Source organism: Lepidochelys kempii, chromosome 27, assembly GCF_965140285.1.
Source record: "Lepidochelys kempii isolate rLepKem1 chromosome 27, rLepKem1.hap1, whole genome shotgun sequence".
Taxonomy (NCBI): Eukaryota; Metazoa; Chordata; order Testudines; family Cheloniidae; genus Lepidochelys; species Lepidochelys kempii.
In genome coordinates this window covers 10,465,153-10,491,676 of record NC_136406.1, presented here as the reverse complement: position 1 = coordinate 10,491,676, position 26,524 = coordinate 10,465,153, and the positions used below count along the sequence as shown (strand labels likewise).

The following is a 26,524-nucleotide window of genomic DNA, read 5'->3' as shown; positions in this document are numbered from 1 at the left end:
GAATTTGAGACTCCTGTGTTGGGAGTCTCACCAATGAGGCACCAATGATTCCCAATGTTTGTGTACTGGGAGGGACTACCTTATAATTACTGAAAGACTAGTATGAGCTCATCCCTCAGCGATTGCCAGCAAAAGGGCTAGTTGTGGGGCTGGGGGGTAGGGCTGCTTGTTCACAGGGAACTGAATTTAAACCCTGCTCACATTGGTAAGAAATGAACTCAATGGGACAACTCATGCAAAAAGTTAAGTACATACTTTAATTGTTACAAACACTTGGGGAATCTGTCTGTATAATTTATGAATTCTCTGCGAGATTATGAACTTCTTGTATGTGTCTTTAGTAAGCTTTCAATTTAGTAAGCTATTTTGAAGGTGCACCCTTTCATCTTCTGTTGTCCTTTGACTTCCATGTGGGACCAAAATTCCAAGGGGGGTAGTGGCAAAGTACTGGCAATCCAGGGTTATTATATCTGGATGGTCTTCCCTTGAAATGTAACGGCTCTTGACAAAAGACTGGCTCCTGCTCAGAGGTGGTTGCCTAGCAATGAAGGCACCTAGTAGGACTCTATGGTCACCTGTTGAGGATGACTAGGAAGCATCTGACAGGTTTCAGAGTAACAGCCGTGTTAGTCTGTATTCGCAAAAAGAAAAGGAGTACTTGTGGCACCTTAGAGACTAACCAATTTATTTGAGCACGAAAGCTCATGCTCAAATAAATTGGTTAGTCTCTAAGGTGCCACAAGTACTTCTTTTCTTTTTAGGAAGCATCTGACACAGGAAACTGGAAGATTATAAATGACAGGAACTGTTCTATTTGGTCTCTCTCCTTTGCCCTTTTTTCACCAGCTTAAGATGAAGGAAGTCTTGCAGGAGCTAGATGAACTGGGGAAGGGGGACCCTGAACACAGATGGTCCTTCAAGGACCCCCAAAGGAACGGTGAACTAGAGTGAGGGGAAATTTGTGTGCAGGGTGTATTTTTTTCTTTCTAATGGATCTGTATAACTCTCATGTGATTAAATACAGAATCAATAATGTATTAGACTTCTGAGTACAGTGTCTCTATGTGTAATGCTACACTACCACATGGCCACTGGAAGGGGTAAACCAGAAGGCTTGTGCCTTTGGGTCGAGTTCTGTGAGAGGGTGTATTTAAGCCCCGAGGGGTGTCTTACACTGGACCTGGGGGTTGTGAAAGTAGAATGAATTATATTGAAATTATAATTCATTAAAGAAATGCTGCTTGAAGGGTTTGTTGAAATATAGTTTTCAGGAAGAGAAACATTAAGGAGTGTGAGACAATGGGTCCTCAAACTAATTAACTTAGAGCTCCTACTGAGCTAGGAGATTGGTAAACGTTAGTATGCAAATAAGATATGTATGTATATTTGTCAGTTTCTGCTTTCTTTTGTCTCTTATGTTAAATTGGCTTTGGCTTAACTGTATAAATAAGTTATCTTGGGCCTCAGAGAGGGGCTCACATCTGGGTGCATTAGCAAAGCGCTTTGCTAATAAACAGAGTGGTCTGACAAATTATGTGAGTCCTGAATCTGACTTTGACAGGGTTTAAGATAGAGGGGCTCCATTTCTGCAAAGGGTTAACAGATTGAGAGTCAGTGACTAGGACATGTGCCAGAGATGCAACGGGGAAACTATGTGGGCCTGTGGAGACCCTGGGAAACGTAAAACACTTGAGGATCCAGAGTCTGGGATTTCCTCCACAACAATCTGGTGAGCAGCCAACAGGGAGGGGGTGTACTTAACTAGAGCTATAACTGTGGTCTAGATTGAGACTCATCACTTTGCAGGCTTGAGCCCATGGTACCTGCCCCTGCAGAGAGGAAGGCTCCTGAGAAACATAAAGGTGCAGTATTGAGAAAACAAAAGTGATAAGTTACGTAGCTAGCTACGTACATCACACAAACACACTGGCCTCTGCTGCTTTTGTTGGCCCCATCCTTTGCTTTCTCCACACTCCCCAGTAGTTCATGGACTTGTGGGATAAGGAAAACTCTAACTCTCACGCTTTACAAAGCTTTAGTGTTTTGCATGGTTGTGTTCAGGAAAGGATCTTTATGATGATGATTATTCAATTTTTATTTTTTATTTTTTTACAAATAGGTATCAAGCAAATTCCACTGTATCGTCTAGAGACAATTCACTCAGGTTCTTGCTCTTGAATTTAACAGAGATCCCACAGTAGAATTATTGCCTTTTATTATATGACAGGTTTCAGAGGAACAGCCGTGTTAGTCTGTATTCGCAAAAAGAAAAGGAGGACTTGTGGCACCTTAGAGACTAACCAATTTATTTGAGCATGAGCTTTCGTGAGCTACAGCTCACTTCATCAGATGTTTACCGTGGAAACTGCAGCAGACTTTATATACACACAGAAATCATGAAACAATACCTCCTCCCACCAGGACAGTGGGGTGGGAGGAGGTATTGTTTCATGATTTCTGTGTGTATATAAAGTCTGCTGCAGTTTCCACGGTAAACATCTGATGAAGTGAGCTGTAGCTCACGAAAGCTCATGCTCAAATAAATTGGTTAGTCTCTAAGGTGCCACAAGTCCTCCTTTTCTTTTTATTATATGGTTACTTATCCTTTGTCATTGGATTTAGTGGAGAAGCTGTAGGGGGATTCTTTTGTGAGAATGGCCCAAGGTGTTGACTGATTATCAAAAATAATAAATAAAGTTAGGTGCAAATCAAGAGAGAGTATGTGATCTAGGAGCAGATTTCTGATAGAGGTACTAAAGGGAGAAAAGAGAAGGTATAATGAGAAATAGCAGTGGAAAATGCCCCATAAGTTGTCACATCATGATCAGATTATTTTCTTAACCATAGCCCATTTTATTATAGATATTTAATTGAGGAGGAATACTCTAGTGGCTAACAAAAGGCTGAGACCCTGAACCCTGGGTTCTGTTCCCCACTTTGCCTTCATTTCAGTGGGGGAATGTGAGATTGTTTTGCCAAATTGGTAAAAATGGGTAGTTACCTAAAACCCAGTCTACTCTATGGCTGTGCCTGGTTTTAAAAGGGCAAGAAGTTTCTTAGGTCTGGTGATCGGAGGAATTGAGGGGCATCTAGTACAGTGAGGAGGGGTGTTTTGGGACACTTAGAGGAGGGAAGCGGGCAGATAATTATGGTTGGGGGTGCCCCTTGGGGCACCTCGGAGAGGGGAGGGGGCAGATAATTGCGGTTGCGGGGGCGCCTCGGAGAGGGGAGGGCGCAGATAGTTGCGGTTGCGGGGGGCCTGGGAGGGGGGAGGGGGCAGATAGTTGTGGGGGTGCCTCGGAGGGGGGAGGGGCAGATAATTGCGGTTGCGGGGGCGCCTCGGAGGGGGGAGGGGGCAGATAGTTGCGGTTGCGGGGGCGCCTCGGAGGGGGGAGGGGCAGACAATTGCGGTTGGGGGCGCCTCGGAGGGGGGAGGGGCAGATAATTGCGGTGAGGGGGCACTTGAGGGGGGAGGCGCCGGCAGTGGGGGGTGTCTGAGGGAAAGCGGCAGGCGGATGACTGGCAGGTCCCCCTCTGTTGGGTAACAAGGGGGCGGGGTTGCTGACTAGGCCCCGCCCCCTCAGGCCAGGCCCGTCCCCCAGGACTCGCAGCCCCTCCCCCCTCGGGGCGCGTGTTCCCTCAGGAGAAACATTCTCTTCCCTCAAAGGAGCCGGACGACGACGAAGGCGGCCTCGCGCATGCGCTTCTGAAGGGCGGGGGGGGAGCGGTCAGTGAGTGGCGCTCGGGCCGTTGTACGCTTGCGCCCTGGTGCTCCCGCGGGCGGCGACTCGGCGCATGCGCCTCCCCCTGCGAGAGGAGGCTGCGGTCGTTGTCCGCTTGCGCGCGCGCCGCTGCTCCCTCTGGCGGCGCCCCAGGAGCCGGGCACTCGCTCGGCGAAGGTTCCGGAGCCTGCGCTCGCCCCCGCCCGCGCGCGGCCCCCGCCCGCGCGCGCGCTCTCTCCTGTCCCTCCCCCGCTCCCCCCCCCCCTTCCAGCCGGCTTCGCTGCGCGTCTCCAGCGAGCTCCCCCTGCAGCAGCCGCGGCGGCAGGTAGGCGCCCGGGACTCCCCACCCAGTGCAAACCCCGCCCGGGGGGAGCGGGGGCACCGGCAGACCTTGGGGGCAGGGCACAGGTGCATGCAATGGGGTGTGAGGTGTCTGCACGGGTTTGCAGCGGGGGGGGGGGGGGAGTTGCGTGCAGTGCAGTGCAGTGCAATGCAGGGGGCTGTGTGTGTGCGCACTGCAAAGGTCTTGGAGGGCGTGCAGTGCCAGGGCTATGTGGGGCTACCATGCGCTCTCTGCAGTATTCACTTTGCATTCACCTCAATGTTTATAATAAAAAAAAAAAAAAAAAAAAGAGGGAGGGAGGGAACCTGTGCAGGGTGATGGGTTTTTTTTTTTTTTTAAATTTGCAGAATCCAGCTTGCAGAATAATGAGATTGGCGGGCCCCCCCCGCCTCCGAAAAATCCCAACACGCGCACCTATCTAATAACCAAAAAAAAAAATCTATTTGTTTCGATTTCCAGGGAGGGTGTTTTTCTGTTGCTGTATCTGCTTCCCACCCCCCAGCATTCAGAGGAGACTTTTTGCATTATAAAATGGGGTAGGGGTGTGTCTCTGCTGGAACCTAAAGGGTGGGTTTGGTGGCGTGAGCTGTTCAGGGAATGGAGGTTTCTGTCACTGTTTCCTTTGCTTGTGTGTTAAAACTCAGCTGCAACCGTTATCTGGGGATAAATGTGTGTACCGGTCCAGCTTGGCTTTTTAAATTGCAAAGGGATTTTTCTTAAAAGCAGTCTTCTATTTCATGTAATTCACATGGATGCTTTATTCCCATCCTGCTGCAAGTTGCAACCACTGTTGCGGCTCTAGGGTTGCAGGTGCATTTTACAGGGGAATTTTTATTTTTTCCCCTCCTTCCCACTTTTCTCTACATTCCCCCTCCCCCCCCATCTCATTCCTGCTGCCAGGTTTGGTTTCCTGTTTGGGAGACTGCTTTTGATTGTGGGGGTGATGGCAAATCATAGGTTGTCTGTGGGTACTGCAGTAGGTGTGGATCTGGAGAGAGAAAGGGTGGGCTTTTTTTCCTTTTCACATCTGAGGTGCCATATTTTGCAGTTCATCATATCTTCAACATTACAGAGAGGATCCTGTTTAATGTGAGGGCACTTTTAAAAAAAATTGTCATTTTAAGAAGTAAAAGGTATTCTGTGCATGGTCACTATCTCCTTTAATCATAAAATTGGGGATAGAAGGAGAGCTATTTGGGTCATGTAGTCTAAGAGTTACGCTGCTTTGTTACGCAGCACAGGTCACTATTATGTGATTTTTACGTTTCATTATTCTAAAATCTTGGTATTACTGGAGCATGGGGGAAAATGCACTTTATCTTCCCCCCTGTATTTTAAGTGTCTGAGTCACCTTGTTTGATGTAATTGATAACCATAGTAACAGCCATGAGCAGGGACACAATAGACAGACAAATCCCTCCTTGGTATTGCAGTTCTGTCTGCTTTCTCCTGGAGATAAAGAGACATTAGCCTCACTAGGATTTTCTGCATAATTATTTTGTATGTTTATGGGCTTTTTCTTAGGAGCTGTCTGAAATGGGTCTTGTAAAAATTTTAGTGTATTATATGGCATATGGTCACGCCCCTGCTATGGCAGCATATATGGATGCATAATACAATTCTTGTTGATTGGGTGAAGACTGTGGTATATCCCTATAGTTAAGGTGGGGAAAAAACCTTTTGTCTACCAGTATTTGCATTCTTAGCCTTTAATTTCTGTAGCATGCTGAAATTGACATGCCATCTCCTTTATTACTTATTTTATTTTTACACTGCAAATTCCTTCTGATCATTCAGAGTGCACAGAATTACCCTCGACAGGGACATGATTCTGCCCCATTTCTGGACATTGTGCCATACAAGGTTGTTTTCCATCATGCACTGTGCATCCCCCTGTTTTGAATTTTCAGCTCACAAACAGGAAAACCCTTGACAGAGATTGGCACAGACTTTGCTGTAGTAAATATGATGTGTTACACCTAGTCTCCTAGATTTGAGCCATTAAGATGGCTCTCCTTTCAATGAGTTTATTTGATCAAGGAATGACAAATTCTAATTGTATTCTGCTCCCTAAGAGAGAGTGGGTGTGTGCATGGGAGGGTTGAGGTAGGGAAGAGGAGTGTTTCTAGATACATTAGTTGCATTATAAAAATACAGCGGTCCAGCCTTTCCTCTCTGGGAGGGCAGCTGCCATCATTCCAAAGGGGGTTTCTCCTTCCATTTGCTTACCCTGTGTGGGGCACAACTCCATTTGCAACCAAGACTGATCCTTCTTTATGAACTGACTAGAAGAATGTGCGGTAAGACTGAGCTACGCAGTCTTTACTCTAGCAGTCTGTATGGAGCATGCTTCATAGCAGCTCTAATTTATCTACTTGTGCAATATACAAATTGAATGTTTAAAGACTCTTCAAATGGAATGAAAAGAAATTCACTAAAGAGATTCACTTTGTTCCATTTAAAAGCACTCTATCCATTTGAAAAACACACACAGAATTTTTTTTTACCTTTGTTACTAATAATTTAGATGGTAAAAGCTCAGAATCTTATGTCTAATTTATTTTTCACTATGCAGCTGTACTCTTTGCATTTTTTCCTCCTGGTGGACACTGTATTTTCCACTGAATGCATCCGATGAAGTGAGCTGTAGCTCACGAAAGCTTATACTTAAATAAATTTGTTAACCTCTAAGGTGCCACAAGTACTCCTTTTCTCTTTGCGAATACGGACTAACACGGATGCTACTCTGAAAAATGAAAATGAACTTGTCAATTTTAACTCCTATTTATGGCCAGCTTCATTTTCGAGTTCTAAGTGTTGCAATAATCACAGGAGGAATGTTTGTTTAAAAACCTTTTCCACTGGAATTTAAAAATAAAAATCCATGGAAACACTTTGTAAAATCCTTCTCTCCCTCTCCCCTCCCCAAATCTGTATGTAAGGACAAATTTGAGTTGGCTGTTCAATTGTCTGTACGTTACATGGAGTTTTTCTAGATGAGCTATTGGTAGCTGGGAAGGAAATCCATGCCATTTACAAATATAAATGTTGGATTGGGTTTTCTTTCACTTACTTGTCCTTGGTGGGTTAGTGATGCATGAAAGCTGGTGTTTGGAAAGAAAGATGCATGTGAAGGTGGCTTTTGCATTTCCTCCCATGCAGGGGCCAAGGGATTTTTGTTACCTAGCTGCAGCATAGGTGGTTTTCACCCTTATTGAACTCCCTTTGTCTCGTCGCTCTTAAATTAGTTTAGCCTTCAGGGTTTAAATTTCGATGGGACGCAATGTTAGTCATTCATTGTGAGTGCTGATCCCACAACACGCTGCTCTGTCCAGATATACAGTGAGCATGGTTGATAAAGGTTCCATCTTTTTGTAAGGTATTATTTGTAGTATATCAGGGCCCGTCGATCCCAAACAGGCTTAGAGAGTTCAGTCTATTCCTTTTACTGAAGTGAAGGTTAAGGAGTGACTTGATCACTGGACATAATACCTACATAAGGAGCAAGATATACGATACTACAGGACTCCTTAATCTTTCAGACAAAGGCATAGCAAAATCCAGTGGCTGGAAACTGAGGCTTAGAAAATTCAGGTTAGAAACAGTGAGGGTAATTAATCCTTGGAATAGTTTGCTATGGAATATGGTGTATTTTTTTCATCACTTGTGGTCTTTAAATCAGGACTGGATGTCTTCATAAAAGAGGTGATCTAGTTCAACCACAGGTTACTAGGCTCTATGCAGGAATTTCTGAGTGTTGACCTATGGCCTTTATTATGCAGGAAGTCAGACAAAAGGATTATAAGGTCCTATCTGAAGTTAAAACCCATAATGCATAAGAAGGCATGGTGGTTGCTCACAGAGAGTTGACAGTCCAAGACCTTAATTACACTAGAAAAATCAGGACCCGTACTACTTCTCAATGGGGGCAACACCACTCTTGGTAGCAAAGGTGGAGACTGTAGTGTAGGCAGGACTCAAGCATTTATACCACTAGGTCCTCTAACCTCAATCAGAAGTGGTTTAGATGAGAGAGTGGTAAAAATGCTAGAATCCTTTCTGTCCTACTGCCACTGTTACTGGCTTGGAGCAGCACCCCGGGAAATTAAAGTTCCCAGTTTTGTTAGTGTGGGTGCTGCCTAAATGTGCAGTAGTCGTTGTCACTTGTGTTGTGGTAGCTCCTAGGAGCCCCAGTTATGGACCAGGCTCTGCGTTGTGTTAGGTGCTAAACCAACACACAATAAAAAAAGGATCCCTGCCCCAAAGAGCTTACAGTCAAAGTAATAGTTCTGGTAGCATCAGCTCTCTTGGTCCTTATTAGGATTATTTAAAAAAAAAAACCCAAGTGTCATAGACCAAGTTTGTGAGTTAGCAAAGAATAGTTTAAAAAATGAAAGCATGAAATGGAGATGGGGGAGTAATGACCAGAGTAGGTTTTTTCACTTCATCATTTTACTTTTTTTTTTTTAGAAATCCTTTTGCATTGGGGAATTTAAACATGTAATGCAGGGAGAACTCTAGTGGCACAGCGAAGCATGAATACAGCCATGTGAAAAGCCATTGGTGCCGATGAAACTTCCTGAACTTTTTGACTAATTACCAACACGAACCTCAAATTCTCGTGTTGAAAATATGTAGTAATGGTGTGGAATTTTGCCTTGGAGCTGCTGGGAAGGTGTGTTCAATGCCTCCTGCCAGCCCTTCTCCTGAAAGGGCCCTCTCAGTTCTGTCATTCCCCTTCCACTGTGCCCTCCCCCCCCACCCCCCCGGGTCTTTCCATCTCTCCCCAGTTGTCTCTTGGAGGAGAGAAGGAAAGAAGAGGCCTTTGAAGGCTGCCGGAACCCTGTGTCTCCTGCAAATGTGTGTGGTCCATGCCCCTTCCAGGCTGACATGGGGCATGAGGTGGGAGTGGAGGGGAAATTTGGTGTTGCCTGCAATTGTGCTGTGGTGCTATACCTGTGAATTGCCGTGACCTTCCTGTGGCTGAAGGCTGACTTGACAGCTCAGTGCAGGAGCTCTGGGCAGCTTAGGGAGGTGGTGGAATCTCCTTCCTTAGAAGTTTTTAAGGTCAGGCTTGACAAAGCCCTGGCTGGGATGATTTGGCTGGGGATTGGTCCTGCTTTGAGCAGGGGGTTGGACTAGATGACCTCTTGAGGTCCCTTCCATCCCTGATCTTCTATGATTCTATGAACTGGCTGCTGGGAGGTGGGAATTAATGGTGTCCATGCATGGCACTGTGTTGGGTGGATGTATTTTTCCTGGGACTGGGCTTTGCAGATTTTAAAAGAGGTTGTTCTCAGCCTCTCTTCTGTCTACCCATATGCTTCTGGCACTAAACCCACACTTCTCATTATCCCCTGAAGAGAGAGAAATAACCAACCTCACTATTCAACCCCAGTACACGACCTCTGTGACAAAGGTTGGCTTCGTTTTCCACCTCTATTCTCCATCTCCTAAGGTACCTTCTGCTCCCAGTATTCCGTCCCTCCTTCTGGCAGAGGTGTATTGACCAAACCATACTGTGCCCTGTTTGAGTGTGTAAAATGCAAGTTCAGCAGTTCTTACTCTTAAACTATTTTTGAACAAGTGATACTCTGGCTTCCTCTTCAGCTGTGGCTTTTGGGAAGGGGAGTGGGCACGGATTTGCTCATCTCATCGTGTGGATTGCTGTCAGGTTAGAAATGAATAAAATAAATAGCTGCAGTGAAGGCTCTTCTGAAGCTGGTCAAGAGGCCCAGCCTTGTTCCCATTAAGGTGAATTTGGAGCAGACTCAGGCCAGCTGCTTGTGGTTGTCGCTCTCTGTCTCGCCTGCCTGCCTGCTTTGACACTCTCCTCCCCAAGTCTTTGCTTCATGTTTACAAAACCAAATGGCAGATCCTTATATTATCATTCATCCAGGTCTCATCAGTCCTGCTTTTGGAAATGTTTGAATACTTCCTACCTGTCTTGGAAGACTCTGTCCTCCTGTGGCCACTGGCAGCCCTGTTTTTATGCTCTGGTTTAACTTGGTGGCTTTCCCTTACTTCAGATGCATTTGGTACTTTGTCATATCCGAGAGGAGAGCAAATTGCTAAACTGTGGTAATTAAATCTACCCTTAGAAGTCTGGGCTTCCTTCAGGATTGTGGTCTGCTGCGTGCTGATAGAAGTGCCATTAAAGGAGTGGGGGAGGGGCTGCTATTTACAATATTGTTGAGCTGGGTTGTGGGTTGCTATCATCATGGGACTGTTTTGCACTTTTCTTCTGAAAGCCTGTATTCCTTGACGGTAACGCTAGCGTAACAGATCCGCTGGGCTTTTTCGGCGACATGCAAGTATTACTGAGTTGTCTGACGGAGGATTGTGTCTGTGTGCGCCCATCTGTATGTATGCGTTGGTCACCCCTCTTCGTTACTCTGGTGAAATGCTGCTAAGAAACATCCAGGGCCAAATCTTAGAACAAAATCTCCTTTCATTTACTAATGGCTGAAAATTAGATCATGAGGCTAAGAGGTACAATAATGTCTTGGGAGGGTGGATGGGAGTGCTAACCGTATTCTTCAAATGGGCATTTCCTTGTTCTCTTCGCTCCCTGCTCCCATTTAAACACAGGTTGGAAACATTGTAGATTATTACTCTGTACCTCTTTGATCAGAATATATGTATGTATTTGAAGGTTAGTTTCACAAACAACAAAGAGTCCAGTGGCACCTTAAAGATGAACAAATTTATTTGAGCATCAGCTTTTGTGGGTAAAAACCGGTTAGTCTTTAAGGTGCCACCGGACTCCTTGTTGTTTTTGTGGATACAGACTAACATGGCTACCCCCTGATACTTTTCACAAACTAGTTCGTTGAGTGGGCTTGGCTGCCCACCCTCAGAGATTTTTTTGAAGAGCTGTTAGTCGTAGCTGTGACAAAACCTGGCACTGTTTTTTCCATTAGATAACTGTTGAGGGTTTTGCATGACTTCTGTGCTGGATTTATCTTTATCTAATGTACTGTAAAGGTAGATTTCATAGTAGCAGCCGTGTTAGTCTGTATTCGCAAAAAGAAAAGGAGGACTTGTGGCACCTTAGAGACTAACAAATTTATTTGAGCAAAAGCTTTCGTGATGAAGCGAGCTGTAGCTCACGAAAGCTTATGCTCAAATAAATTTGTTAGTCTCTAAGGTGCCACAAGTCCTCCTTTTCTTTTTGTAAAGGTAGAGAGTCCTTGGGCAAGTGCTGCTTACTTTCATGAATGTTGTTGAGGCAGACACTGTCAATTTGCTACAGTATGTCTATGTATGTACATAGCGGGGCCCTGATCTTGGATGGGACCTCTAATTGCTACTGTAATATAAAAATACAAACCTAGGTGCCATCTCGGTTCCCATGGCTCTTGTATTTTGACAGATTTTATTTTTTGTCACCTGTTTTAGTACATTCACGAGCCCATGTTTCAACACAGGACTACTGTGTTGAAACATGGGCTAGTGAATGTGTTAAAAGTCTGCAGGTATATAAAAATGTTTTTCATTCAAAGATCTTGAGGTCCTTCGGAATCCTAAAAAGGGAGATTATTGGGCTAATCCCACAAAACAAACTTCCTTACCTGTGTTACTAATGAAACCCAAGATTGTTAACACAAGAATAATTTTAAAACTCTCCAATTTATTCCCCTCTGTTTAACTATTTGCATTTCATTTAGCTCAATGGAAACGCACTGGTCAATTTAATCATGTACAGTCAATTTCACTTTGTGCAGTGTTCTAACATTCAGGCTGAAACCCTGCAAGGGAATGTTTTAAATCTCAACAACCCGTTGTCATTAAAACATAAAACAAAACAACCAACCCCCAAACCCATGAAAATGTTTCTTTTTAAGCTTGTTAAATGACCTCTTCTCTCTTTCTCCCTCCACCCCAGCTTGATCCTAGGCTGGGTCTCCCAGTGATATGAGCTCTCTTCTGTAGATTGGAACTTCAGAGCAGAGCCTGCTGTCATTGCTGGGTAGAAACTTCCTCGCTTGGGCTTAATTAAGCCTTCCTGAGTCCTACCAATAGTCCTCTCTGGCTTCCTCTGGCCCCTTAACCATGTCCCCCAGGGACTTCCTTGTGGTGCTGTCTGCTTTTCCTGAGCCGTATTTTATTGGTCTCCCCACTCCCAACCCCACCCCGTCCCCATCCCTTCCCATCCTCAAAGTGTAAGATTCTTCCCAGGTGTCTTTCTCTGCTCCATAGTTGAATTCCTAGTCAGAGAGCTGCTTTTCTTTCTCCTCTCTGCTCATCCAAGATTGCTCCCTGCCACAGTTCTACCCCCGAAATAATCTGATTGGGAGGGAGGGACTCGGTTTCCACAACGTCCCCTGTCCAATTCCAAAGACGTCCCTTACATTTTAAAATATTTAAAACTACATTTACAACTTTAATGTATTTTCTCTGCAGTGCACTCTCTAAAACGAGACCTGCATGTGCATCGGCACTCAATCCACCGATCTTTTTCCCAACAGTCTGACATGACCGTTAAGAATGAAGACTAGTATCCGTGATGCTGTCTTGCTTCAGTTTCTGATGCAGAGTATTTAAAGAATGCGGAGGAAGCATAAGTAGATGTGGTGGCTGTGGGACTTACAGCAAAGCTAAAGGAGCCCCCCCCCCCCCCCCCGTGTAGTTGGTGCTAAATGATCTCTTCAATGGTAACTTCAGTGGCCATGGAGGCTGACTTCCTCCCCCAGTGCCCGCAGTTGCAAGTGTTTAGGCTAAAAGTAGCTTACAAAAAATGATAAACAGAAATGTTTGTCTTTTTTCATTTAATTTTTAAAAAAGATGTCGAGTTTAAGGCTGGAAGGGACCACCAGACCTTCTAATCTGACCACCTGTGTATCACAGGCCACACCCCACCCAGCAGCCATACAGTAAACCCAGCAATGGAAATGAGACCCACAGGAGACTAGGCTAGTATGCGCGTGACAGTCTATACCTTGGGGGAGCACTCTGTAACCCCCATATTCATCATTTATATATAATTGTTATAGTTCATCTAAAGCATGCCATGTAAGGTATCATGGGAAAGGTTATGATCTTCTGAAAGCCATTGTTCTATCTAAATATGTACATCATTAGTGCATATAAAGTTATGAGATTGTGTTGTATGGTTGTCCCTAAAATATGCTGTGAGTTGGGGAATCGCCCAGATATTAGATCCCCAGAGTCAACAACAAACAACCAATGCCCAGGCAGGTGTCAAACAACCATCAACAGCCATTGTCCAGCCAGCGAGTTGCAATTCAATGACTCACCGGCATGAGGCCAAACCAGGGGAATTGCTCACCCTTGCCTGGGGACTCAGCAATGCTCACCAGACATGCCTGGATTTATGTTCTGTTTTACACCCTTATTCCATGTGCTTGGAGCACACAATGGCCCCATGCTTGATCCTGTCTCTTCCCCCACCTACGCTGAAGACAACAAGAATGCTGGAGCTGAAGAGACTGGTCTTCAGGCTAATAGGGAGAGCCTCATGAAAGACTGTACCCAACCTGAAGTAACCAGTGGGGTGAGAGAAACTGCTTAGTCTAGATATTGCTTAGTGTAATAAGGTTGAGAATTTAGACTGCATGCTTATCTTTTATTTTATTTTGGTAACTACCCTAACTTTTGCCTAGCACTTACAATCACTTAAAATCCATCTTTTGTAATCAATAAACTTTTATTCTAATGTTTATCCTTACCAGCGAGTTTGACTGAAGTGCTTGGTAAATCTGCTCTGGTTACACTTTCCATTGATGAAGTGGTGAACCAATTAATAAACTTGCATTGCTCAAGAAAGGGTCTTGAGCAGTGCAAGACGAGATATTCCTGAGGCACAAGGCTGTGAGGATAAACCAGTGCCTTTCTCTGTGTGATTCGTTAATGGCTCTGGGAGCATTCATGCAATCTAGCTGGGTGTGGGCCTCAACATGCAGTTGTACTGAGTGGAAACTGGCACCTGGGGGCGGTTGCTGCTTGTCACCAGTAAGCCGTTGTGAGAGACTACACAGATTAGTGAGTTAAGCAGGCACAGTGGTCCCACAGTCCCAGGTTGCAACCCAGGGATCCCATCACAATGTGCCACAGGCAGAGAGTAGGAGGGACCAAGGTGCACCAGTGCCCTAGGGCCCTATAGTGACAGGGACATAATTAAGTGAGATATACCCAGATAATCTTGGCAAGTGACCTGCACGTGAATGCTGCAAAGGAAGGTGAAAAAACCCCAAGGTCGTTACCGATCTGGACCTGGGGAAAAATTCCTTCTTGACATCAAATATGTCAATCAGCCAGACCTTGAGCATGTAAGCAAGAATCAGCCTGATGCCTGGTGCCACCTCAGAGCCTTGGCCCACCCTGCCCAGTGTCCCATCTCCAGTCCAGTTGTGGCCATCCCTGATGCATCAGAAGAGATTTAAAAAAAAAAAAAATCCCTCCCAGAATACGTGTGGGGTGTGTGTGTGTGTGTAAATCCCTTTGTGAGCCTTGCTGGTGGCTGGCTGAAACCCTGACACATGAGCTTTACGTACACAAGATCTATACCAGAAGTGAGCCCCTGCTGTTGAGCCGTGCCTCCCACCATCACAAGTAACCCTGTCATACAGTTGCGCTCATAAACTCATCAAGTTCGTTCTCTCTCTCTCTCCAAAACTAATTAAGTTGTTTGCCCCCCACCGCTCGGAGTGGGAACCTGTTCCAGAACCTCACCCCTCGGATGGTTAGAACCTTCTTCTAACTTCCAGTCTGAGATTGTTCATGGCCAATTTATGTCCATTTGTTCTTGTGCCACCCTTATCCTTTAGCTTCAATAGCTCTTCACCCTTCCTGGTATTTACTTCCTTAATGAGAGCGATCACATCCTCTATTGCTGCCCTTTTGCAAGACTAAACAAGCCAAGCTCTTCCCTTCTCCTCTCGTACAACAGGCCCTCCATTCCCCTGATCATCCTATAGCTCTTCTCAGCACCTGCGCTGGTTTAAATTAATCTTTCTTGAACATGGGTGACCAGAATTGTACAGTGTTCCAAGTGAGGTCTTACCAATGCCTTGTTCAGTGGCATTAATACTTCCCTATCTCCACTGGAAATGCCTTGCCTGACACATCCCAGGATCACACTGACCTTTTTGACAGCCATATCACATTGGTGGCTCACAGTCATTGTGTGTTCAACCCACATGCCCAGGTCTCTCCCCTTCTCTGTTGCTTCCAGCTGGTGAGCCCCCAGCTTGTAACAGAAGTTCTTTAGATCCTAAGTGTCTGACCTTACACTCTCTACTATTGAATTTCATTCCATTTCTGTCACTCCAGTCATCAAAGTCACTCAGATCTTCCTGTGTAACAATCTGATCTTCCTCTGTACTGATGATGCCTCCCACCGTGAATCATCAGCAGATTATTAGCGCACTCCTACTTTTTGTGCCATGGTCATTAATAAAAATATTGAATAAGACGAAGATTGGTCTCAAGACCAGTTGTTGAGGAACTCTGCCAGTAACCTCTCTCCAGGCTGAGAATTCACCTTTCAGCACAACCTGTTGCCTTCTCCCCTTTAGCCAATTCCTTATCCACTCACAACGCTGTTACTTTTCAGAGTAGCAGCCGTGTTAGTCTGTATTCGCATACTGATTCCCATCTTCCCTAATTTAACAAATAATTCCCCATATGGTATTGTGACCAATTTGTTGAAGTATGAATATATTAGATTTGCTGCACTTCCCTTACCTAAAAATATCAGTTATTTTCTCAAAGAAGAAAGAAGGTTAGTCTGGCATGATCTACCTTTGGTAAGTCCATGTTGGACTACATCCCCTTTAGGATTAACTTCTCTGAAACTTTTAACTTTTCTTTCCTTCACAATTTGCTCTAAAACCTTGTGTACTACTGAGCTCAGACTAATAGGTCTGTAATTGCCCGGATCACTTTGTTTGCCCCTTTCTTAAATATCCGTGAGGTGATAGCTGTTCTCCGATCATTGCACATTTTCCTAGTGTGTTTGAAACTCAGACAAATGTGCTGTACTCCTTCATGAGAATGAAACTGGCAATATGCAGCAGAGAAACTGACTTCAGTTTTCATTATCCAATGTGAGTGAAATGCAAAGAGCAAATCAATAGCATAAATAGGGAAAAGTAAATTTTAGGCTTTTTAAAATGATTTCTGCTTGAAAATTTGATGGTGGCAGCTGTCACGCCAGGTAGAGAAATAAAATATATATATTTTTAAAACTTTATCGGACAGGGTTCCTTTTAAATGGCATCCCTTCTCCCGCCAAAGTTGAGTTGTCTTTAACAAGTGTAAAGTGTGTATCTGCCCTGCGTGCTCTATATCGTTTGGATGAGATTTAAAAGTAGAGGTCCTGACTACTTGGAATTGTTAAAAGATCCCATCTCTCTTTTTGTAAGAGAAGAGCCCTGGCTTTGTTCCAAAACAATATTCCACCTGCCCTCATTTCTCACTGGGATTCTTCTTCACTTCCTGTCCCAAATAGTTGTGTAGTGTTATGTCCTGTTAAACAGCTGATGCTGTTTCCTGTGCATGTCAGTGGTAGCTAATGTGACCCTCTGGAAAATGTGGTTCGTACACAGTATCTATTTGTAAATTACTCTGAGATTTGTTGGGGTGAAGGTTCCATAAAATGTAAATTGTTGGGTCTTTCATGCAGTGTAGTTCAACTACATACGCTCTTTGATATCAGTCTGGGAAACTCTCTTTTTAAGGTTTCAGAGTAGCAGCTGTGTTAGGCTGTATTCGCAAAAAGAAAAGGAGGACTTGCGGCACCTTACAGACTAACCCATTTATTTGAGCATAAGCTTTCGTGAGCTACAGCTCACTTCATCGGATGCATTCAGTCTCCCCACTGTATTTTCCACTGAATGCATCTGATGAAGTGAGCTGTAGCTCACGAAAGCTTATGCTCAAATAAATTGGTTAGTCTCTAAGGTGCCACAAGTCCTCCTTTTCTCTTTTTAAGGTTAATTGAATCTTGGTCTTCTGTATTTGAAAAGGATGTGTTTGTCAGCTAGAATGAGTTGGGCTTGTTAAACACTGAAGTAGTTGTATGGAAGAAAAGCTGTGTCTCTGATTTTAGTCAATCCAGACTTAAAAGATCCTGAGCACGCTGGTTCACTGACACATTTGGCCTGAGGTAGTGGGGAGGTTTTTCTATTACAGATTTCTTTCGAAATATCACTGTGTAACAGTCCTGTCTTCTGTGGGGCACACATAATTAGCCATGCACACTGCTCCTGAAGTGCAATGTGGAGTGCAGCTGGTAAAGTCAAAGTAGAAGAAACCAGCAAAGTAATGGACAGGGCAAGCAAACCTATGGCCTTCTCTAGTCGCTGTCACTTCTCTGTACACTCAGGCAGGAGGCCAGCTCTCACTTTTGTCCTCCAGCCAACTAATTACATGTGAAGTGAGTCTCTCCCTCTTTCCTATTCAGAGAGTGAGGAAAGATGCTTTGGGCGACCCTCTGACAGGCGGGGCGAGATGTTGGGGACAGGAAGGTTCTGGGGCAGATGGGCTCTGAAGGTTCTGGAATGTTCTGTGGCTACCGGGAAGCAGGGGGCTGGAGAGAGGCACGGGATTGAACTGCAGCAGCCATGGGCAGCTGCCTTCCCAGGAGGAGATGGGTGGGGAGAAAGGGTTAAACAGGGCGCTGGGTAAAGTCTGAGAGAAGGTGCGTCAGGGATGGGAGCCTCTGGTGCAGAGGAGGAAAGGGAAGAGAATTTAAAGCTCACTTAGCTTTATCTGTCTTGCTGTCCTAAAGAATATGTAAAAATACATCCCTTCTCCTGCCATCCCCATTTGAATCAATTCTTGTCCAACAGACAGTAGGAACTTCTGTGGAAGGGCTCAGTCTGTTCTGGGGCGGCAGGGTGTGACGTTCCTAGCACTGAGGGGTTTTGTGTAGGGGTCTACAGCTACCAGAATAAGGGAATCTGGGTTAAGTACAAATGCAGCCAGGAGTTTTTGGAGTGCAGATCAGCAACTTGCCTGCAAGGCGGTGAGTAGCAAAATTATGCTTGTCTAGGCTGTGAATTTGCTTGGCTTGGGTTTCTTGACAACAGGATGTTCCTGGCCTGAGTTGCATATCGCAAAGTGAGTGTGTCCTTTGTACGTGTATGTTTTGGAAGCTAAATGGTGACAGGTGAAATATAATGTGAGATGGGTTTAAAAGGACACAGGTTCCTGCTGTGGTTTCTGTATCATGAACCCTCATGATCGTGCATCTGGACATTACAGTTAAAAGAGCACCCTCAATTTAAAAATCATACTTCTGTCTGTCTTTAAGTGTCACAAGTAGCCAGAGATTAATACAGCTCAGATTAGAGCAAAACTAATATTTCTATGTATCTCCATTTATATTGTGCATGATAGCCCTCTGTGAATAGTCCATATCACTTCTTCCCCCCCTTTATAAAGTTATCCCTTTGCTGAAAAGACCTTGTGTACATCAGTAGAGCAGCAAAAAAAACCTTTTTTTTTTTATCTTTTAAAAAGGAATTATTTAAATATTTCAGAGTATATTCTTTAACTGATGCTCTATTGGGAACATAAATTTTTAAAAATGCATAAAAATTAGGTGGAGAATGTTCCTTCAATAATGTTGATCAATCTTTGTAAAACACTGAGATCTGTAGATAAAAAGCACCATATCCGTGCTAAGTATTTTGTTACCTTCAGGCTCTGGATTGTGGGCATGACCGGATGAGTTAAGAGTATTCGTGCTGGTCTAGACTTTTGTGCTCTTGCTCTGAATTTCTTTTGTGGATTTAAGAGTCTGACCCTGACTCTTAAAACACAGGTTTTGTGGTTTTATAATGAGAGAACTGTAAATCGCATGCTGAAGGTGGTGGTCGTTTTTGATGCAAGTGAGCTCAGGGCTGGGATTCACTCATGGCCAAATTCCACCTTTGGATGTGCATTTACCGTTCCAACTGATTTCATTGCTTCCAAGGGCAGAATTTAGCTCCAAGTACTGTAGTTTTTTGTCCTCTTTTAAAGTTTTTTTTGGAACATGATTTCACCCACTGTCTGAATATCCTGGTGATTTATTGTGCTCCTTAGCTACTTTAGATTGTATAGAAGTAGCTTCAATAATAAGCATCTCAAAACGTGTATTAAATTACACGGATCTTGCACACTTTTCCCTGCATACCCTCTTCTACTTTTTTCACACTCAGCTACGCAAGAGAATCCTGCATGATGATCTAGTGACATGATCACTTGCAGTTCTGAACAAAAGGGCTTCCCTGATGATGGTGGCAGAGTGGTTTGAAGTAGATTAGTATTGGGCAATCCTCATTAGCAGGTAAAAGCCATATGTGTACCCTGCCTAGATGAAACTGTAGCCATATTGTCTGATGGCTGTTCAGTGCCATTTGGTGTATCTCACTCCATTCCTAGTTTGCAGGCATCTTCATCATAAAAACTGCTGTCACAGTTGGTTCTGAATGATCCCGTTATCGGCCGTCTCAGCAGAGAGGCCAAGAACTCACTCTCTTCATCCCGTAGAATTGGTCCTTCGATAACCTGTGTAAAGCACGATAACCTGTGTAAAGCACCCCAGAGTCTGGGGACTGCTGCTCATCCCATGTCTGTTCTGAGGATAGAACCTGGCATCTTTCACCAGCACTAAATTTACCCCTTGTTTCTTATGTCAGGAAACAAAACTCCATGGCTATGGTCCAAGCACTTTCTGACACTGAGAATTAAACAGTCTGCATCTATGCTGCTGTGGTATAACCAATAGAGGAACCCTTTCTGAAGCCTCAAAGAACCAGTTTATTTCGGCCATTGCTTACTGATACTAGGAAGAATCTGTGATCCTATACACACAGCATGAATGGATCCTTTGTAACCTGAGAGGTGGGGAAAACAGGATTTTAAAGCTGGAAATAAGACTCTAAAGCAGGCTGCTCTTTCATACATATAAAATGCATGACAGCAGAGCTGAATTTAGTGCTTACAGGGCTAAAAATCCTCAAAGAGCCTGATTGCAGTGTTTATATATAGCTATTTTAAATAGCTACCCGAAGAAGAACTCTGTGGAATTAAAAATCTTGTCTTTCACCAACAGAAGTTGATCAAATAAATTTCCTCACCCACCTTGTCTCACATTTAAAATATGTGCATCTAAGTAATATTGAGGGTCTGGCTTGAATATACAAGCACAGGGAAGTTCTAAATTCACTCTGACCATATTCGCTATTGCTTTAGTAAACACTTGCATTCAAAAGAAGAGACAGAAGCTCTGGGGGATATAATTTTCATTGTACCAACTGCAGCTAATTCACGTGCTGAATGAATTGCATGCACAAAATTTTAGCTGAAAATTTTTGTTCTTGTAAATACAAACCCATTGTCAGTGGTTTTTTTGTTTTGTTTGTGGGGTTTTTTTTGGTAAGGTCAACATTAAAATGGCCAGTTTTTATTTAATAATAATAATAATAAATAATAAAAAAGGAAAGCAGTTTGGTCTAAAACCTCATTTGTCAAGTTTCTTTTCAAAGTTAAGAAGCCCCCTAATACCTTCTGTGTGAACAGCACATGTGACTTCAGACATCTTCAGGTGGGAGTCTCAAAATGTGCATAGCCTAAGGTGTCTCCAGGTAACAGGATTCGTGGGTGAATCACTGAAATATTTAATACGTCAGCTAGACTTCACACACATGTCTGTATTACGAAGGAAGGTGCCCTGGGAGATGGGGCTAAGAGGGTTGAGGTTATTGAACTGACCACATTTCTAGATTGTCCAGTGTTTAGGGACACTTAACTTTGAATTGCATGTTTTCTGGAGTTTCATTTTTAAAAATTGCATTATTTTAAGATGTCTTCCCTTTGGTATCTCTAGTTACAACGTTAACACCATCTTAACAAAGGTGAAGTTTTATGTCTGAGGGGACAGTATACAGTGAAACTTGCCTTAAGGAACCAGCAGGTTGCCGAGTAGAAATTAGTGTGTACAAAAAAAAATCCTAAAAAGCTTTAGGACATTTTAAAGTTGTTGATTAATATGGGTGTGCCTTTTGTTTAATATGGGTGTGTAGTTACGGAATGCTTCTTTCTCCTAAGACATTTACCATCCTCCCACACACCTGCACAACAGGTCTCGGGATCTCCTATTATGATATTTATCAATTGTAGTTAAATAACTATTTCATGGGTGTTTGGGGTATGCTGCCTTAACCTGAATTGCTCCTTGTGTCTGTCTTGTCAAACTTCAGTTAATCAGACCTTTTAATCTAACTCTTAAGGGTCTGATCCTGTAAGGTGCTGTGTTCTCGTCTTGCATTGATTGCAGGGAAAGGTGAGGGTAATCTGCACCTGGGAGCATGGGTCCTGCAATCAAAGAGTAAAGCAGCGGTTCCTTTATTTAGTGAATGGCAGTTTTATTGGCTGAGCTTCTGGTGCGTTACCTTTCCACGTGAATTACTCTGTGGTCCTGCTTTGTAGTAATTCTGCTAGTCAGGATCTATAAAATAGACACCATGCAAGCCAAGGATACTATCTTCAATTGCCTGATCACCTAAATAGCTGAGTCTCAAAGGAAGAACCAGTTGTGAAGATAGGGCACGCTTAATGTTAGATCAGTATGGACATATTGTAAACATAACATTCTTATTGGCTCTGCCCTTCAACCTTAAGTGTGTGAAGGCCTTCTTGTTACTAAAAATAATAAAGGAGGAAATACAGTTTCTGATTCTTATTGAACTAAATTATTAGTTATGCATGCATACCCTAAAGTGTAATCCCATTGTCTCCGTTCTTTGATGCCCCTCCTTACTCATTTATTCCATTGATAATTTGACCCAGTTCCAGTCTAGCTCAGTGACTTTGCCACTGTTATCCTACCTCAGCTTCCACCTCTCAACTAGCACTAAAGAAAAGGAGTCCTTGTGGCACCTTAGAGACTAACCAACTTATTTGAGCATAAGCTTTCGTGAGCTACAGCTCACTTCATCAGATGCATCGGATGAAGTGAGCTGTAGCTCACGAAAGCTTATGCTCATATAAATTGGTTAGTCTCTAAGGTGCCCCAAGTACTCCTTTTCTTTTTGCGAATACAGACTAACACGGCTGTTACTCTGAAACCTGTCAACTAGCACTGATCTCTTCTCTACCCCTCCACCCAGTCCCGCTGCTGGTCTCACAGCTTCTGTGCAGCGCCTGCAGCCTGCATTTCTCCAACTCACTGATACCCCATGTAATTAAGCATCAGTTGAAAACCTTATTTTTTTCTTTACCTTCTACCGCCTGTGTTTTTACTATTCATATTGAACTGTTAATCACCCAAGATGCTTCAGAGCATTTTTCTATGCAATAAGATTGTAGTGAGCGAGTGTGTGTTAAAATGTTGAGAATGACCTGTTAGTGTTTGCACTCCTTTAGAATGTAGATATAAGGTGGGATATCCAGGTTGCATAGTATGGTTTTAGTTCACTCACATCACAGACCCATACTAGACAATTAAATGCCGCAGAAAAGAAGCAGATAGCATCTTATCCAAATTAAGTCTTTGTGAAGTGAGTGGTGGATGTAGGGATAATATTCCATTAGAGCACACAAGGGGTGTTACTGATTGTATTTCTTCCTGGGCTATTCCTAGTATAAAATATGTTATCAATTGTTCTGGTTCTCCCCCTGCCCCATTACTGCATTTGATTAGAGTGTATGTCCTATTTATGAGTCTGTCATTCACTTCTCCGTGGGGGCTGGGCTTATGCTGGATAGAAATGATGGACTTACACTGAAAGCTTAGCTCTAAGTGCTACTCTTTCTCTTAGGAGAGCCAGCTGAGCCTGCCTACTAAAATATATGTGCAGCCATTTGCTGTTTTGGTTTCCTTCCATTAAGGCAGCCTGCAGACTTGATTTTAGAATCACTTGATCGTCTGTCCTCTGAATAGACTCCAAGAGGAAGTCAATTGCAACCTCTGATGTGGTGGGCCAGTTAGAAACTTAGGCTTGGTCTTCGGTAGGAACTTATGTTGATATAACTAAGTTGCTCAGGGGTATGGAAAATTCACGCCCCTGAGTGATATAATTTTACTGACCTAACCACTGGTGTAGACAGCGCTATGTCAGCGGGAGGGCTTCTCCTGTCGTCAAAGCTGCCGCCTCTCGGGGAGGTAGAGTACCTGCACTGATGGGAGAAGGCATCACTACCCGGATCGGCGGGTAGCGATCGATCTGTTGGGGATCGATGTATGGCATCTAGTGTAGACGTGATAGATGGATCCCCGATAGCTCTGCAGTCGACTCCGGAACTCCACCACGGTGAGAGGCGGCAGTTGATCCTGCGCCGCGAGGATGCGAAGTAAGTGATTCTAAGTCAATCTAACATCGACTTCAGCTATGCTATTCTCGTAGCTGAAGTTGCGTATCTTAGATTGATTCCCCCCCCCCCCCAGTGTAGACCCGGCTTAAGTGTAGACAAGCCCTTAGAATGAAAGTACAGCCACATTTCCAACCTTTGGTAGCACTTCCCTTTATCATTTACTAACCATTAGGGATATTGTTGCATGAGCAGCCAGTGCTAAATCAGGTGTCTGATGGGAGAGGTGTCTTGGTACTTGCCACTACAGGGACTTTTCTGGTGTTTCTGTCTGCCAGCTGGGTTTTGGAGTCCGAAAGTCTGTTGAGTGGGTGCCTCAATATTGTACATTCAATTCCGACTTGAACCTGGTCCGGTGTTCATTCCAAACTTAATACCGTATGTCACTGCTCTTGAGAAATAGTCCTTCCATCTTCCTTCCATGAGCTATCACACTCCAAGGAGGAACTTTAGCATACACCTGACACATTCAGGGCCCTTAAGGTCAATTTGAGCATATGAAATTTTTGTAAGTCCAAGGCCTGGTTTATATTGGAGCAGTGTGAGGCAAGAAAGCTTCTAAATGTCTGCTCCAAGGTGAGAAATTGCCTAAGAGCCTTACTATTGCTCCTCTGTTTTTCAAGGCCTGTCAAGTCCTTCAGTGCATTAGTGGCATTCTGGTTGGAAAAGCGATACGTTTCCTCTGAGGAGACTTGCACGGTAGCCGTGTGATCAGTGGTACCCAGGCCACCCAGTTCTGCACCTAGAGCATCCAGTCACTTGCAAAAGTTGCCTTTGGCAGAACTGCCCCATAGTACCTCAGTATATGGCGGGGAGGGAATGTATAGAACCACAGAATTCCTCCCCTACCACCTCTTTGATACACGTGGACAACATCCGACTGTGTGGCCGTAGCCACTCAGTTCAGTGGTCCCTCTAATACTCTTTGAGGTAGTTGCCTCTGTGCTCCCTGCTAAATAGGGAATTGTGGGGGGAGGCGGGGTGCAGCTCCCACTATTAACAGCACTAGCCAGCCCACTTACTCGTATTTGCTCCATCACCCACAACAGCGTTGTCAGCGCAGCTGTTCCTGTAGATTTAGGAAACCGCTGCTGCCCTGGTTAGACTTGACAGGTTGTCTTAGTCTTTACCACTTATGGTTTCAGAGATTCAGATTCCTGCTAGCTCTGGGTGAGTGGTCGAGTAGAGTTTTCATGCCCCTTGGGCTGTAGCTCTTCAGGTATGTGCAACTGCCCATTAGAATTTGGTGCCAGGATGGTGTGACCGTAATCTAAGCAGATATATTGTGCGGATTCCTAGCCGTGTTAAAACAGCTCAAAGTATTGTAATTAATATATAATATATAAAAAGCCAACCCTGGGAAGGTGGCTGAAATGCTATAATCCTTGCTCCAAGAATTCACTCACGTAGTTAAACTTTGACATCCCCCTGCCCACCTTACACTTTCCACTCCAGATGGCATCTGAAAACATGCATAATTGCAGTTTTTCATACATTGTGGCTGTCAGGCTAGGGAATCTTTAATATTTAATATCTTCAAACGTTATTGCAGCTGCATTAAATATTAAAGAAATTTTACATAGACTCTTCAGCTACCCTGCCTGCTTCATAAAACAGACGGATCGTTTGTCAGCACAATGAAATGAAAGAGCGTTAAAATCAAAGTAAATAATAAGCAAGTACTAGCACTATGGTGCCCAGACTTTTCCTCTTTACCGGTAATGAAATGTGTCCAGGCCCTGCCAGGCCGGGAGCAGAGTTACATCTGGGCTGAGCCAGGGCTGGAGCCGCGGCTGGGAGCGGGGCTGAGAGTAGAGCTGAGGCTACTGTTGTGGAGCTGGGGGCAGGGCTGGGTGCCCTCTCTCCCTGCCCCCCATGGGGACTGGCCGTGTCGCCCAGATGTTTGGACGCGCCCCGCTAGTGGGGCATGCCCCACAGTTTGGGGACCACTGCACTAGAGCTAGGTGGGAAACAATTTTCCCATCCTGTGAAAAATTTGAGAATTGCATTCCCCCCCCCCCTTTGCGCATCAGGACAAAACTGAGACCTTTCAAAAAGATGAGGGGAGAGGAGCCCAATCCACCGCCAGTAGCCTTGTGGGTAGAGCACTCGTGTGTGATGTGGGAGCCCCAGGTTCTGGTCCCTGCTGTGCCTGATTCAGAACGGGGAGCGGAGTCGGGGCTCCCAGATGAGTGCGCTAATCCCAGGCTATTGTCTGTTCTGGGGCTCTCTCTGATTTTGAGCAGGAATTCTATTCTGGACCCGAGAACCCTTCTTGCTTAAAGTTCAGTGGAAACCAATTCGTGCCCGCCAAGATTCTTTGGCTTTCATGAATCAGCATTTTCCATCAAAAGAAAACATCAATCAAAACATTCCTGGCCCACTCTAGCAAGCAACTTTCATTTCAGTAGCTCGTTCTGCAGCATTTCAGATGTGTTGGGCTACAGCTCCTCCCAACCAGCAGATGGAGATCAACACTAGGACTTCGGATGTCCTAGTCTCGAATAAACGTTGACCTCCCTCCGCCTTCTGTTGTTCATCTCCAGCCGGCGGAGCTGCCTGCATCTGGGCTGGTCTAGAACAGGGGTTGTCAGCCTTCTTCTCTCCCCGCCTCCCCATGCTGTTGTGGCCGCCTGTGCCACAGTAGTTGGGTTTCTGCGTATAAAAGCCAGGGCCGGCACTCGGGGGCAGCAAGCAGGGCAATTGCCTGGGGCCCCATGCAGACAGGGGCCCCCATGAAGCTACATTGCTGGGGCTTCCGTCCCAGGTGGCGGGGCTCAGGGACCTTGGCTTCAGCCCCATGCGGTGGGGCTTTGGCTTTCTGCCGTGTCCCAGCAAGTCTAATTCTGGCCCTGCTTGGAGGCGCCCCCCCTCCCCCGAAACCTGCTCGAGGCCCCCTTGGGGGTTCCGTACCCCTGGTTGAGAACTGCTGGTATAGAAGACTTTGAAGAAAGAGAAGATTCTTCCCTGTGTCCCAGAACGTCTCAAAACTCTTTACAAATTTTACACGGAGTAGCTTTGCCTGTCACAGATGCAGCCTTCTCTGGTGTCTGATGTGGCCAATAGCACACAGCAATGCTGCATATCGGTAGTGTAAAGTGAAGACTAATTGCAGGGCTGCTTTTAAGGGGCT

At 44.7% G+C, this 26,524-nt stretch overlaps 1 protein-coding gene across 16 annotated transcripts in view; it reads left to right on the top strand.

Moving 5' to 3' along the window:
• Nucleotides 1-3,966: 3,966 nt before the first annotated feature.
• Nucleotides 3,967-26,524, top strand: part of MAPT (microtubule associated protein tau) — a 101,104-nt gene continuing 78,546 nt past the window's right edge. For 4 of the 16 annotated variants that reach the window (XM_073325497.2, XM_073325500.2, XM_073325486.2 and 1 more), the window contains exon 1: nucleotides 10,437-10,557. In XM_073325497.2, coding sequence (XP_073181598.1) covers nucleotides 10,545-10,557 — 13 coding nt within the window. In that variant the 5' untranslated portion in view covers nucleotides 10,437-10,544. The other 12 variants (XM_073325501.2, XM_073325498.2, XM_073325487.2 and 9 more) reach the window with 9 other exon arrangements.